This window comes from Myotis myotis, unplaced genomic scaffold (genome assembly GCF_014108235.1).
Source record: "Myotis myotis isolate mMyoMyo1 unplaced genomic scaffold, mMyoMyo1.p scaffold_m19_p_6, whole genome shotgun sequence".
NCBI classification, from domain to species: Eukaryota; Metazoa; Chordata; class Mammalia; order Chiroptera; family Vespertilionidae; genus Myotis; species Myotis myotis.
The window spans coordinates 27,493,507-27,507,996 of NW_023416368.1; the positions used below are offsets into that span (position 1 = coordinate 27,493,507).

Sequence of the window (14,490 nt, forward strand, 5' to 3'; positions counted from 1 at the left end):
AGCAGCCATTCCAACATGGTGAACAGTTGTCCCTGATGACGTCAATAAAACACTGATTTAACTAATCTCCATGTCAGAACTTGTTTTCCTAGATAATAATTTTTCCCACTGTTTTCCAAGCCATTTTGAACTAAGTTTTTGTTACCTGCATACAAAGCCATCCTAACTGATACAAATTGATTCATTAAATTCAGTTTTAAATTTAGTAAAAAAAAAAAAAACCCCAAAAACCTGGTAACTAATTTTATCTGTTTTCTATTGGAGGCTTTGATGTTCAAAAATTTAACAGTTTGTTTATGTTAAAACCTGAGTATTAAAGTATAGTATTTTATTTCTTAATAAAATAACAATGAAGAGTTAGAGAAAGAATGAAAAACCTCTTTAGGGCTTGGTTTCTTAACCTCAAATCCATGCTTTAGATGACTACATATTAGCTGTCTAGGGAAAAAGCCTGTAACTTTTATCAGATTCTCAAAGGAACTTGGGCTCTAGCGGGTTGGGCTCTGTGGATAAAGTGTTGGCCTGTGGACCAAAGGGTCCTGGGTTCGATTCCAGTGAAGGTCATGTATCTTGGCTGCAGGCTCCTCCCTGGCCCAGGCCTAGTCGGGGTGCATGCAAGAGGCAATCAACTGATGTGTTTCTCTCTTCCACTCTCTCTAAAAGATCAATGGAAAAATATCCTCAGGTGAGGATTAACAAAAAAGAAAGGAACTTGGAATCCTAAAAAATGTTAACAACTTCTTTAGAATAAATAAGTTTGAAAAACCACAGTGGTCAGTCAACACCCATTAATTAGTTATTAATGCCAGATTATGATGAATAATTTGTTTTATTTATAAAGTTGTCAATAGCAATAAACTTACTTGAAATCAGAAGACACTTGAAGAGACTAGATCTTTTATAACTTTAAATTACTTCATGTGATTCTAACTTCCAAATCACTGAAGATATCTCTAATTTACTTTATAGATAAGACCCCCTAATGGAGCAGCACTTGTTAAACAGTTAAAGATAAATAAAAAATAAAATAAAAAGAGAGAGAGAGAGAGAGTAGGTAGTGAAAAACCTGTAGGATAGATGCCCCTGGACCACTAATATTCACTAGATTTGGCTACAAAACTTGTATGCATGAACCAATTGCAACTGATTTAGGTTCAACTTCATGATACCAGAACAAAGACAAACCAAAAATCATTTTAAATGTTGACATAATGCAAATAAAGCAAATGAAGACAATAAAATATTCAAAATTACTCTATTTTTTTTGTTTCTCTACAGAGTCTATCATCTCTGGTGTACAACTTACCCTGACAATCAAGATCCACTTAATTAGAGAGAGACCAAATCCTGAAATGGCCCCATACCTTCCTGCAGCTGAAGTGGTCAGGCAAAAAGACAGGAAAAACCCAATCCAGTTAAAGAGGAATGCCACTGTAAAAGCAGAGAGAAAAAAGGTATCAGACATGTCCTATTACCCTGGAGCAAGAGTGTGCCCTCTGACTTGCTTCTGCTTAAGTGGCTTTCCCAAGGATAAAAGAGAGCCACAACCCTTACCCGCTCCCCCAAAGCAACCAAGAAAACATCCTCTCTGAAGATCAGATGATACACTATTATAGCTACTGCTGTTCACTTTTAAAAATGCCGTAACTGTACGCTTATGACTCTGCTCTATGTGTTAAACTTCAGTAAATAAAAGAAATGCCTTAGACATTAAATTAGTGCACCCAAATAATTTGATTCAAGTCATTCATCCTCCTGCTTCTATAAATTTTGGTAGTTTACATAACGTCACCTCTAAAAGCATTGCATTTCCTTCATATATTTTTAATATAACAAATAAAAGAAATAAGGTCGCTCACTTTAAGTGAGGCACATGGAAAGATAAATGCAAAACATTAAGGAGACAAAAATCATGCTGACTTTGATCTGTTAGAAAATAAAAGCTCACAAAAAACAAAATTCATCAGACAAAGGCACTTACAGGTCAGGTATAAGTAAGAGCAAGGCCACGGAGCCCTGCAGACCGGAAAGATAAGCTTGGCTAGTGCATAAATGCAGCAGCCCCGTAACCAATTTAATTATTTAATTATTTTAATATTTTCCATAGAAATTCATAAAAGTATAAGACAAAGAGAAAGGATATTAAGATAAAAGTGTACTAAGCTCTGACATTTCAGTAAAAGGCACCAAATAAATAGTATTAGTTCCACTAGTTATTTTAATTCAGTCAGATTCACCCATAATCCAAAGTACTCCATCCAGTCTGTTGGAAGTGGCTCTGCTATGTGTATGTACTTACTGAAAAAAGTTAACATAAAAATCCCATCGTTTCCTATCCTCAGCTGGTCAGCATCATCAAAATCATCCCGACCCACAAAATCCTCATCCTACATGAAAAGAAAAAGAATAAGGTAAATTCACATTTCTAGGCAAAGGAAAGACATCTAGAAAAAGAGAGAGGGACAAAAGTAGTACCAAGGAGAAAACTTACTGCTTTGGCTCAATTCAAAACTATGAGCATTAAGGATCAGTATGGTTTTTACATGTCATTTTGCACCTGAAACTTATATAATGCTATAAACTGATGTTACTGCAATAAAACTAAATTTTAAAAAGAGACCTAAGAGTAGGATATAATTAGAGAAAAGAACAAATCTTTCTCTTCCATCTCCAGTTTTCTAAGTGATTTTTTTTTCATTTTATAACCCAAGTTCTTTAACAATATACTTCAAAAATTATAAACACAAAGTCCCATATATATATATATATATATCTTTTAAAAAGAGAAAATTTACTTATACATCTGGCTTAAATTCTAGAATGTCAGTAATCCAGGGCCTATTAAGGAGACACAATTGAGTAGCTCAGGTGTTTTATGAGTCTGACACAGGGGAAAAAAGGATGGCATCATCATACATGTAGAGTCTATAGGGCTACCCACTGCTCATCTCCATAATCACTTGTTTATGTGGGAATCTAGGTCTGAAACAACCTCACTTCCAATTTTATTGGCAGATCGGATCTCTTCCATCCTAACATGAAAACATAATATTGCAGGTCAAGAAGGAACAAAATCTTGATCAATATTGACACCAATATACTGTAGCCTACCTTTTTAACTGATGTAGATGTGTTGAGACATTGAAAAATAAGTGAATATATGCTTAACAGTAAAAGTGATAGACTTGTACACAGCCCAGTATGGGTTCCTCAAATTAAACAAACAAAAAAACTTGAGGGGCAATCAAAACTGTTCCTACACAGAAAAGGAATTTGGATATCCACAACAAGCTGTTAACATGCTTCCCTTGGGGAGCTGGAACTAAAAAAAGGGAAGATCAGTGGTAGCTTCCATTTCTAACTTAACATGTTTCCTCTCTTGTTTAAAATTTTTATAAGAATGTGATTTTTATTTTATTTTTTAAAATACTAAATACCCAGTATTCTGACTTCATATTAGCAGGATAAATAAGGCTTTGCCAAATTAGAAATTATTTTTTTGCATAATTAGTCAAAGACATATATGCTACAAAAATACATGGAAGTGAAACCAACTTATGATGGTCTGACTTTCAATTTTTCAACCATACGGTGGTGTGAAAGTGATATGCAGTAATAGAAACTGGCTAGGCTAAACTAGGATGTTCGTAGTTTAAGTGTATTACATGTATTTTCAACTTAAAAATATTTTCAACCTTCAATGGGTTTATCAGGACGTAACCCTACCGACTGTTGCCAGGATAATGTTTCTAAAACACCATACGGGTCTTATCACACCCCTGCTCAAAAACTACAAAGGATTCTGTGTGGCCTGCACATAAGTCTAAATGCCTCAGCCTAGCATTCAGGAGATTCTAAAGGGTGTCCCAAAATTCACGCAAGAAGTAATTTTGATAGAAAACACAGGTTTATAATTAAAAATTGTAAAGTTTTTATTGATTCATAAAGTATACAGTATAGGGTTTTATATGGGAGAGCATATCAGGTAAATGGCCTCCACAGCTTTGCTGGCACATACGCACTCTTTTGTTGAAATTTTCCATGACTGTTTTGCATAAATGTGGCTGAATTTCAATGAGGCTCATTTTCATCTTGATGGCTTGGTTAATCGACAAAATTGTCGCATTTGGGGTTCAGAAAATCCACGAGTGATTGTTGAGAAACAAATGCATCCACAACATGTCACTGTTTGGTGCGGATTTTGGGCTGGAGGCATCATCGGACCATTCTTTTTCGAAAATGCGGCTGCTCAGGCAATAACAAAAGAGTGCGTATGTGCCAGCAAAGCCGTGGAGGCCATTTACCCGATATGCTATTCCATACATAACCCTATACTGAATACTTTATGAATCAATAAAAACTTTACAATTTTTAATTATAAACCTGTGTTTCCTATCAAAATTACTTCTTGCGTGAATTTTGGGATGCCCTTTACCACCTACAAATCTGTTCTCAAGCAAAACCAATGACTAAATCCACAGAACCTGCCCTGTACCTGGCTGAATTTACACCTGCTTCCTGGGCTTTTCCTTCTGGAATGCCTTCCTTAAAACTCAAGGCACATTTCAAATTCCATCTTCCCCATGATCACACAATAAAAAGTCACAGTTCTTATGCTCACTGCTCCTGTGCTGCTGCTTAGATATGGGTATTGAAGGGCCTTTTCCCCAGCTGGATTTAAAGCTCTTGGCAGGGACACTGCTTTATACAAAGCTTTCTACCTACACATCTCAAAATACACAGCAAGCACATTGTAGTAAAAAAGTGCTCTATATCGGTTTGCTGAATAAGAAAACCCTTTAAGATGTTCCTTGTCCAGCCAGCGTTTAGGAGCTCCAGCCAGCGTTGCTCAGTGGTTGAGCATCGATCTATGAACCAGGAGAATGCCTCTGTTAAAGCAGAGAGATGGGATATGAATTCATAGTTTGATTCCCAGTCAGGGCACATGCCCAGGTTGCAGGCTCGATCCCCAGTATGGGCTGTGCAGGAGGCAGCTGATCAATGATTCTCTCTCATCATTGATGTTTCTATCACTCTCTCCTTCTCCCTTCCTCTCTGAAATCAATAAAAACATATTTTAAAAAAAGATGTTTCTAAATATGTATACACACTTGTGAAATAAAAGTATTCTAAAGAGTTCTGTGATTAGTCAGATTTAATATCTTGGTCTATTTCCATAGGACAGTTGCCATATACTCCAACAGGTCTACAGCATACATACAAGGACTTCAGAGTCTAGAATATCTGGGTTTGGCTCTCATCTATGTTACTTATTAGCCACATAACTTTGGGCAAACTACTTAATCTCTCTGGGACTCAAGTTTTTATATCTGTAAAATAGGGATAATATAATCCCTACTCTGTGATGTTACTATGAGGACTGGAAACAACATACAAAATACTATATGAAAGCACCAAACATAGGATCAATCATGTTGTTTGTTTCCAATACTAGAAGTTACATTAAGACTGTTTTGTTCTCAAGGCAATAAGCTCCAGGAGGTTTTTATTTTCTCCCTGGCACCTATAAGAACTGAATGCACATCACCATGCAGAATCAGCTTAGATTAGACTTATAAACTATTATTTCTGCCAAGCAGTGGTTTTAGGAGCCCCATCCCTGAATATGTGGTCTGTAAACAGTTCCCTACCCTAAGGCTTGAACTTCTAGGGGTTGTGCCATTGTGTTACCCAGACTGAGCTTCCCTTCTTTATCTTTCACTCTAGTTTCCTGCCGGAACTAGAGTCTAAAGTCCTGATCAATCCACATTCCTGGAGACTGGATCCTGCTTCCCATTGTCTCAATATTTCAAGGCCCTACCTATATCAGCTTCAACCTGGATGGATATTTAAACCACATCTACATCATTTACCAAGAGTGCCCCCAAATCTCGGGCTGGCTTTTATCACACCCCACCCGCACTCCCGTTAATTAACATCAGGTCAGATGGATCTGAATTCACTACTGCCCTATAAATGCTGTAATCTGCACTGGAAGCATAAGGGTCATCTTAGATGATTGTCATGACACTTTTATGAGTTTAATTCCATAAAGTTGCACTTATTCATTATCTCCATAGATCTCCCCAACAGCTACCTACCTAACACCAAAACTGAAGTGTGCAGAATCAAGGGGAAGGCAGTGTATTTCCTAAAACAGCTCCTACTCCAAGACACTTCAGCCATGCCAGGAGAATTGAGAAAGTGGTGGTAGTAGTAAAGATACAGGGGAAATGAGCTGGCTTAACTAGTGATTTTCTTATCATTTTCAGGAAGAGATAAGAGTTTATTATCTCCAAAGAAAATATGCTTGTTTTTAAAAATTAGTTGTACTTTTACTAATCAATACAATTATAAGTAATAAATCAAAGTGGATAATAATGAAAATAATTTGATTCCCATGGACTTACTCTTCCAGGAACCAAAGGGATAGTAGCTTCAGCCTTGGTTCTCTCGGCTTCATCATAACTGGGCAGTGTGGTAGCCACATTGTAAGATGGGGGCTTTGGAAACCCAGACTCGTCTTTGTAGTCAAAATACACTGCAGAATTAAAAGGAAGTCACAATTATCTGATGATTAGCTGAACGGAGGGGAAAAAAAAAGATTTCCACTAACTCTGGCAAATAAAAACCAGGCACTCCTCTAAGAGCACATGTACATAATTGAATCAAAAGATGTTTATAGATGAATATGAGAGTTGGAATGATTTTTAAATTTATCTACTTCTCACCCGGTTGCTGTGACTCAGTGGTTGTCAACCTATGAAACAGGAGATCACCGCTGGGATTCCTGGTCAGGGCATATGACAGGGTATATGTAGGGGGCGTGCGAAAGGCAGCTGAACAGTGATTCTCTCTCATCATTAATGTTTCTATCTCTCTCTCCCTCTTCCTGCCTCTCTAAAATCAATAAAAATATGTTTAAACAAAAAGAAAGAAAAAACAACTTCAGGTGAAATGCAGATGTAAATGGGAAATATAAAATATTAAATCTTTTAGAAATAAATACAGGAAAACATATTATTTAAACTAAATCTGCCACCTAAGAAACTTGGGGGTTTTTTTCCCAAGTCAAAATAACTATTTAACATATATACATAAATATACATATACTAGAGGCCCAGTGCACAGATTCGTGCACCGGTGGGATCCCTTGGCCTGACCTGCAGGGACTGGGCCGAAACCAGCAGTCCAACATCCCCGGAGGGGTCCCAGATTGCGAGAGGGCACAAGCCAGGTAAAGGGGCCCCCCCAGTGCATGAATCCGTGCACCAGGCCTCTAGTATGCATATAAGATCTTCAGTTAATCTCTTCCCGTGCTCCCCCCTCCTCTCTGAGATTCATCAGTCTGTTCCATGTTTCCATGCCTGTGGTTTCCAAGCCTGCATTGAGGGTCTGCCCCCTGGTGGTCAGCATCTTAGCTACCACACAGTCGGCCGGTCACTTAGGCTTTTATATATATACTAGAGGCCCGGTGCACAAAAATTTGTGCACTCGAGGGGGGGGGGGTGAGTCCCTCAGCCCAGCCTGTGCCCTCTGGCAGTCTGGGACCCCTCAGGGGATGTCCACCTGCTGGCTTAGGCCCACTCCCCAGGAGATCGGGCCTAAGCTGGCAGTCAGACATCCCTCTGGCAGCCCAGGAGTCCTCGGGGGATGTCCACTTGCCAGCGGGGACCAGGCATAAGCTGCAGTTGGACATCCTTAGCATTGCTGAGGAGGCAGGAGAGGCTCCCGCCATCACTGCTGTGCTAGCAGCTGTCAGCCTGGCTTGTGGCTGAGCAGAGCTCCCCGTGTGGGAGCACACTGACCACCATGGGTAAGCTCCTGCACTGAGCATCTTCCCCCTGGTGGTCAGTGTGTGTCATAGTGACCAGTCATTCCCAGTCGTTCTGCTGTTAGGGTCAATTTGCATATTACCCTTTTATTATATGACTGGTGCATGGGTGGGGGCTGGCTGGTTTGCCCTGAAGGGTGTCCCGGATCAGGGTGGGGGTCCCACTGGGGTGCCTGGCCAGCCTGGGTAAGGGGCTGAGGGCCGTTTGCAGGTTGGCCACACCCCCTTTAGGGAGGGGGGGTCCTGCTGGGGTGCCTGGCCAGCCTCGGTGAGTGGCTGATGGCTGTTTGCAGGCTGGCCATGGCCCCCAGCCACCCAAGCTCCCAGTGGAGGCTGGCTGGAAGCAGGTATCTGGTATTTATTTATCGTCTATAATTGAAACTTTGTTGCCTTTAGCGGAGGCCACAGCCAGCCAGGGCCGGCGGGAAGCTTGGCTCCCTCCATCGCCGGGGCAACCAAGCCTCCTGCTTGCTCCAGCTCCATGGCTGCCAGCTGCCATCTTGGTTGGGTTAATTTGCATATAGTCGCTCTGATTGGGGTGGTGGGCATGGCTTGTGGGCGTAGCAAAGGTATGGTCAATTTACATGTTTCTCTTTTATTAGATTGGATAGATATACGCATGTATACATGTACACATGTGTACGTATATATCAGTGATGGCGAACCTATGACATGCGTGTCAGAGGTGACACGCGAACTCATTTTTTTAGTTGATTTTTCTTTGTTAAATGCCATTTAAATATATAAAATAATATCAAAAAGATAAGTCTTTGTTTTACTATGATTGCAAATATCAAAAAATTTCTATATGTGACACGGCACCAGAATTAAGTTAGGATTTTTCAAAATGCTGACACGCCGAGCTCAAAAGGTTCGCCATCACTGGTATATATTATAAAATATTCCATTTAACTTCCTATCAAATTTCTTTTTACTTTTAATCAAATCATACTAAAGTCACATCACAAACAGAAATGTACAGTTTGAATTAGCCCACTGCCATAGTAATTTTTAATACAAAAATAAAACTGATATCTACTATTTAAGTTGAGGAAAAACAAGAACATTTTAATTTCCCTATTTCAAAAGATTTTTTTAAAAATAGAATCCATCCATATAGATCTCATACAATTTTAAGTTTCCATGAAAAACTTGACAATTTTTTCAAGTTTATTTAGTACAAAAAAATCCAGTATTTGTTACTGTTAAATTTTATATATCACAAATTAAAATAGGTAAAATGAATATACAAAACATTGATTTGTTATTTTTCCCCCCACCAAAATGGGTGTTGCATTCTGTTTCTTTTTTCACATAAATGGACTAATAAGTCCACACAGTTAACATTTATCTTAAAAATAAGCCATGTTAATTTAAAAAGGGTGGAAGGCCAATTAAGCCATTAATGAGGTTTCCTTTAAAAAAAAAGAAAAAAGAAAAACCCTAGTTCATAAGTAATAAAAAAATGAATGGTCTTGAGTAACTTATGATCTCTAAAAACCTATTTCCCTAACCTGGAACTAAAAGAGTTCATAGAGACCTAGGAACTTAAGTGTTCGTTTTATTTTGTTTTTTAAGACCTCTGTAGTTGGATACAATGCCACAAAGCCCAAAGACTTTATTCAAGAGAGATCTCTTCAGGCCTTATTCTACAGTTTCTTTCCTTTATACCCAATCTTAGAAACTTTTGTTATTTGCTATTGAGGCCCATAGCAAGATTAACAAAAACAAGAGAAAGAGGTAGAGGACCTCATGCTGAAAGCAAAAGGAGATGTTATCTGACACACCAGGGAGGAATTTGGTTCTTGAGTCAAAAGTTCTACAAATCTCAATGAATAAAGGCATCACCACTATAGTACAGAACAGAATACCTTCCAGAGATTGTTTCTGTTGTAATCCCTAAATCATAAAGAAATTTTTAAACAGCCCTAGTGGTTTGGCTCAGTGGATAGAGCGTCAACCTGAGGACCGAAGGGTCCCGGGTTTGATTCCAGTCAAGGGCACATGCCCAGGTAGCGGGCTTGATCCCCAGTAGGGGACATGTAGGAGGCAGCCAATCAATGATTCTCTCTCATCATTGATGTTTCTATCTCTCTCTCCCATTTCCCTTTCTCTCTGAAATCAATAAAGATATATATTTAAAAAAGAAAAAGAATATGAAATGTCAGTGAATAAGGGAAAGAAGTGTTTGAGGAAGATTTCTGTCTAAAATGGTTATGGGGGGAAATGGGAGACATCTATAATACTATCAACAATAAAAAAGTACATATATTAAAAAATAAAATAAAATGGTTATGAAAATTTATACAAAATAGAAACTAAGATATTCAGGAAAAATTACCTCCTTATAAAAATGAAGGACTTTTATCATTAATAAACAGAAATCCAATTTCTTATTTATCAGTTGGAATTTTCATGAATGTATTTAATGGAAGACCAGTACTAATCATCTAGGCCAGCGGTCGCCAACCGGTGGTCCACGAGGTCCGAAAGGTTGGTGACTGCTGGTCTAGGCAGAGATGAGTGAATAACGACTAGCATTGCAATTCTTTCCCAAGTCTTGCTGTTGTTGTCTTAATGTGATTCTGCAAGGCACCCTAGAATTCTTCTAAAACCATGTTAGCATTGTTAGTTTCAGAAACTTATAAATAAAAATACCTTAACTAATACAAAATGATGGGGTTCAGAATTTGAAGCCAGAGTAGAGGTGAGAAACTTTCTATGATCATCTAATTACAATGGCAGCCTTGGGCCACAGAGACTACCAAAAGATTTAATCTCACATCAACTGATGACAACTGCCTGAGGTGCTGTATAGAAAAGGATTCTGAGGCCGTTTGGTATGAATGCTGTCTTCAACTTGCCTATCCACCCTGGGAGTGGATTGGGTTGAGTTGTGGCACCATGGGCCATGTACTTGCCTCAGTTCTATTTTAGAGAATATGGAAGAGGTTTCATTAAAAGTGGTCAACTTTCAGCAATAAAAGCAGAACTGGTTATCAGAAAGCTCTAGTTACCGACCAAAAGTCCTCAACTAATGAGATTGTTTTCTTCCTCCCTATTCCTTCTACACATATACATGAAAATTAAAAAGATAATCTGACAGACATAATGTGGGAAGATGAAAGGTTAATTAAGGAAGGTGGAAACTATGAGGAACATTTAAAACATGAGAAACAGAATGAAAGAGTTAGGAGACTTCTAGTTGTTTTGTTTTTAATTAAGAATTTACTAGCATAAAAGAATGTAACATACTATATTCCACACCACAGGTACTAGAGTCACAAAAAGCAAAATAGCTAATAAGGAAACTACAAAAAGAACAAAAATTAGGTAATGTACCTGGTCCTAAATTTCTACTTCTTTTACATTAAGAGTCTGTTGGAATGAAATTGAGTTCCAAAATAAAATGGGGTTTGACCTATTTTTCAGAACAGTAACATTAGTTTTTTTCCACCTCAAGCTACAAACTAAATATAATTTCAAAGACTATTTAGGGGAAGCTGAAGCAAAGATAAACACCAATGAACACATACTAGACAAGTCTATGGCTCAGTGCACTTCAAGAGCTCAGTGGTCCTCCGGCCCATTACCTACCTACTGCACTCTCTGGAGAGATGCTGCTGTAAGGAGGAGGAGCGTCACATGCAACCTGTTCCAGCTGTACAGGCTCTTCCACATTCTGCAACTAAATAAAAAGTTCACGTTTTAATTCAAGTATAAAACCAGTAAGAGAGAGAAGAACCTGAAAATGGGAATAGCCTTTCTGGAAAGCTAGTTGGCAATTTGTTTCAAAGGTCTTAAATTGTGCAAATCCTTTACAAAGTATTCTACTCCCAGGAATTTATCCTAAGGAAATAATCAGACAGAGGCAAAAAGGTATATAAACAGGGTAGGGCAAAAGTAGGTTTACAGTTGTGACTATGCAAAACACAAGAGTTTATTCTTGTATCATTATTTATTGTCTTATTTTCCATACAAACAACTATAAACCTACTTCTGCCCAACACTGTAAATGTCATTGGAGCAAAAGTTAGAACAACCTAAATTCCAATCATGGGAAACTTATTAAATAAATTACAGTTCATCTCACAAAAGTCTACTAAGCAGCTATAAAAATGAAAATAAAGAAAATTTGATGATGCCAAAGCCGGTTTGGCTCAGCGGATAGAGCGTCGGCCTGTGGACTGAAGGGTCCCGGGTTCGATTCCGGTCAAGGGCATGTACCTGGGTTGCGGGCACTTCCCCTGTGGGGGATATGCAGGAGGCGGCTGATCGATGTTTCTCTCTCATCGATGTTTCTAACTCTCTATCTTTCTTCCTTCCTCTCTGTAAAAAATCAATAAAGTATATTTAAAAAAAAAAAAAAAAAAAAATTTGATGGCTCAAACAGATATTCACTCTAAATACTATTACATAAAAAAAATAAAACACCTAAATTTACCAAACAAACAGTATGCATCATACAATTTGGTTTTGGAAGATATTTAATGGAAAGGAGGTCTAGAATGATAGACATCTACAACTTACACTGTTTATCTCCAAGTGATGTGATCACAGGAATATTTTTTATACATACATCTAACTTTTTGTAATGAACATTTATCACTTGTGTAATTTTCTAAGTGACAAAAATAATCTAATAATAATAATCTGCTAAGACAAAGACAAATCACAAAAACCAAGGTTTACCATTATATTCAGTTTGGGCATGGAAATTAGATCTTAAATTAAAACATAAAATTCTACCCAATTATACATATAACCTCTGTCACTTCATCTAAGCAACTTCCTCGCCAGTCAAATCTACAACTGCAATTACTTTAACTCACACTGAAAGTGTGTCTTCCTGCTATTGCCATATGGCTAGTCTATCCAATTCATCTTCATTGAACAAAGACATTTGTTTTAATTTTTCCAGTGTGACAATAGACTACAGCTCATTTAAAAGATAAACTGGCTGAGAATGGGAATCAATCTGTAAAGTAATAACAGAGTACTCACTGGGGGTTCTGCGTCCGGGCCATATATCATCATAATACATACTGCCAACTAAGCCACTCGTAAAATAGCCTCTAAACCAACTGCTACAAAGAACTGTATCTTGAATTGAGAGAGAAAAACAGAGAGTATGACCTGTCATAACATTTAGTAGAGCTCCCTAATTCATTAAATTTTAACTAACCATCTCAGTCTCTAATCCCTATACTATTCAACATCAAAAGCCAACAAAACTTTTCTGATTAATTCTACAAAGCATTCAATTTCAAAAGAATTCCTGTATCAAATTTCCATCAACATCTACCATCTGATCACATTTTTTAAACCCCTGTAATCTAATGGTAAACTTAGAGCATTCCCAAAGTAATTATATTGTAACCTAAGATGAATTTTCCTTTTAAAGGAAGACATATGGGCAAAATAGCTATAGTAATGCCAATATTTCTAGGACACCAAATCATTAAATTCTTTAAATAGAGTTCCTGGGGCCATGGTTCACTTGTTATACTATCCCCGCCTCCCCTCACAGAGAGGAAGGGAGAGGGAGAAAGAGATAGAAACATCGATGATGGGAGAGAAGCACTGATCTGCTGCCTCCTGCACTCTCCCTAACTGGGGATCAAGCCTGCAACCCAGGCATGTGCTCTAACCAGGACTCTAATCATGATCACAGAGCCACAGGCCGGGCTTGTGGATACTTTTAACATTGGAATACTTTTAACATTATCTGAAGCTCTACCAGGGTATTCTCAGCCTACTCCTAACCACACTTAGGAGTGTCCTCAGAATGTTGCAAAAGAAGCAAGAGTCTTGCCCTATTCAGTTTGGCTCAGTGGATAGAGCATCGACCTTTGGCCTGAAGGGTCCTGGGTTCAATTCCGGTTACAGGCACATGCTGGAGTTGTGAGCTTGATCCCCCCATGCAGGAAGCAGACCATCGGTGGTTCCCTCTCATCATTAATGTTTCTATCTCTCTCCCCCTTTCCCTTCCTCTCTGAAATCAATAAAAATATATTTTTTTAAAAAATCAAGAGTCTGCTGCAAAAACAGAGGCAAACATGGACTTTTCAAGAATATTGCCTTAATATACTGTAGCTAGTAATGCTTTTTAAACCTAGTAATGTTCTTTAAACATAGCTTGATATCTTTGATTGTTTTATATTTCCTGAGCTTGGTCAAATAATCATGTTGCCTCTGCATAATTTAGGTTTTAGAAAGGAAGCATGGCAATTCTAAGAAATTACAGAGGTCCAAAGAATAAAGAGGTCTAATACGCCAGTATCTATAAGATAGGTTGCCTGTTTCCTAGCAACCTGGAAATGAGAAATTTGATCATCCCACACCAGAGTAACAGATAACAGAGCAAAGAAATTCCAACCGTCACAGAAACCCCCATTTTCTCTTTGGTGAGCAAAAAAGAAACATTTATAGGTGACGTTTTTTGCTCCATTAAGATTCACCACTTCAGAATCATATACTAATATCATTTCCAACTGAAAACAACAAAAAACACCCACTGTGACTACAGAGGCTCCCCATATTGGAGAGATCCAGGACTTAACTGTACCGACATGTTTTCTGTAATGCTGGTGATACATTTAGGCTCTGTCAAGAAATGTGTTTAAAATAAAATACTACAGAGTGGGAGGAAAAGG

The 14,490-nt window shown here is 38.1% G+C and overlaps 1 protein-coding gene across 5 annotated transcripts in view; it reads right to left on the reverse strand.

The window, feature by feature from the left end:
• Positions 1-14,490, reverse strand: part of NDFIP1 (Nedd4 family interacting protein 1) — a 46,703-nt gene that overhangs the window by 13,589 nt on the left and 18,624 nt on the right. For 4 of the 5 annotated variants that reach the window (XM_036311972.1, XM_036311968.1, XM_036311971.1 and 1 more), the window contains exons 2-5: positions 11,432-11,522; positions 6,411-6,541; positions 2,300-2,387; positions 1,307-1,431 (exon numbers count right to left, since the gene is read on the reverse strand). In XM_036311972.1, coding sequence (XP_036167865.1) covers positions 1,307-1,431; positions 2,300-2,387; positions 6,411-6,541; positions 11,432-11,522 — 435 coding nt within the window. Of the gene's footprint in view, positions 1-1,306; positions 1,432-2,299; positions 2,388-6,410; positions 6,542-11,431; positions 11,523-12,838; positions 12,884-14,490 lie in introns of those variants that run through there. The other variant, XM_036311967.1, reaches the window with a different exon arrangement.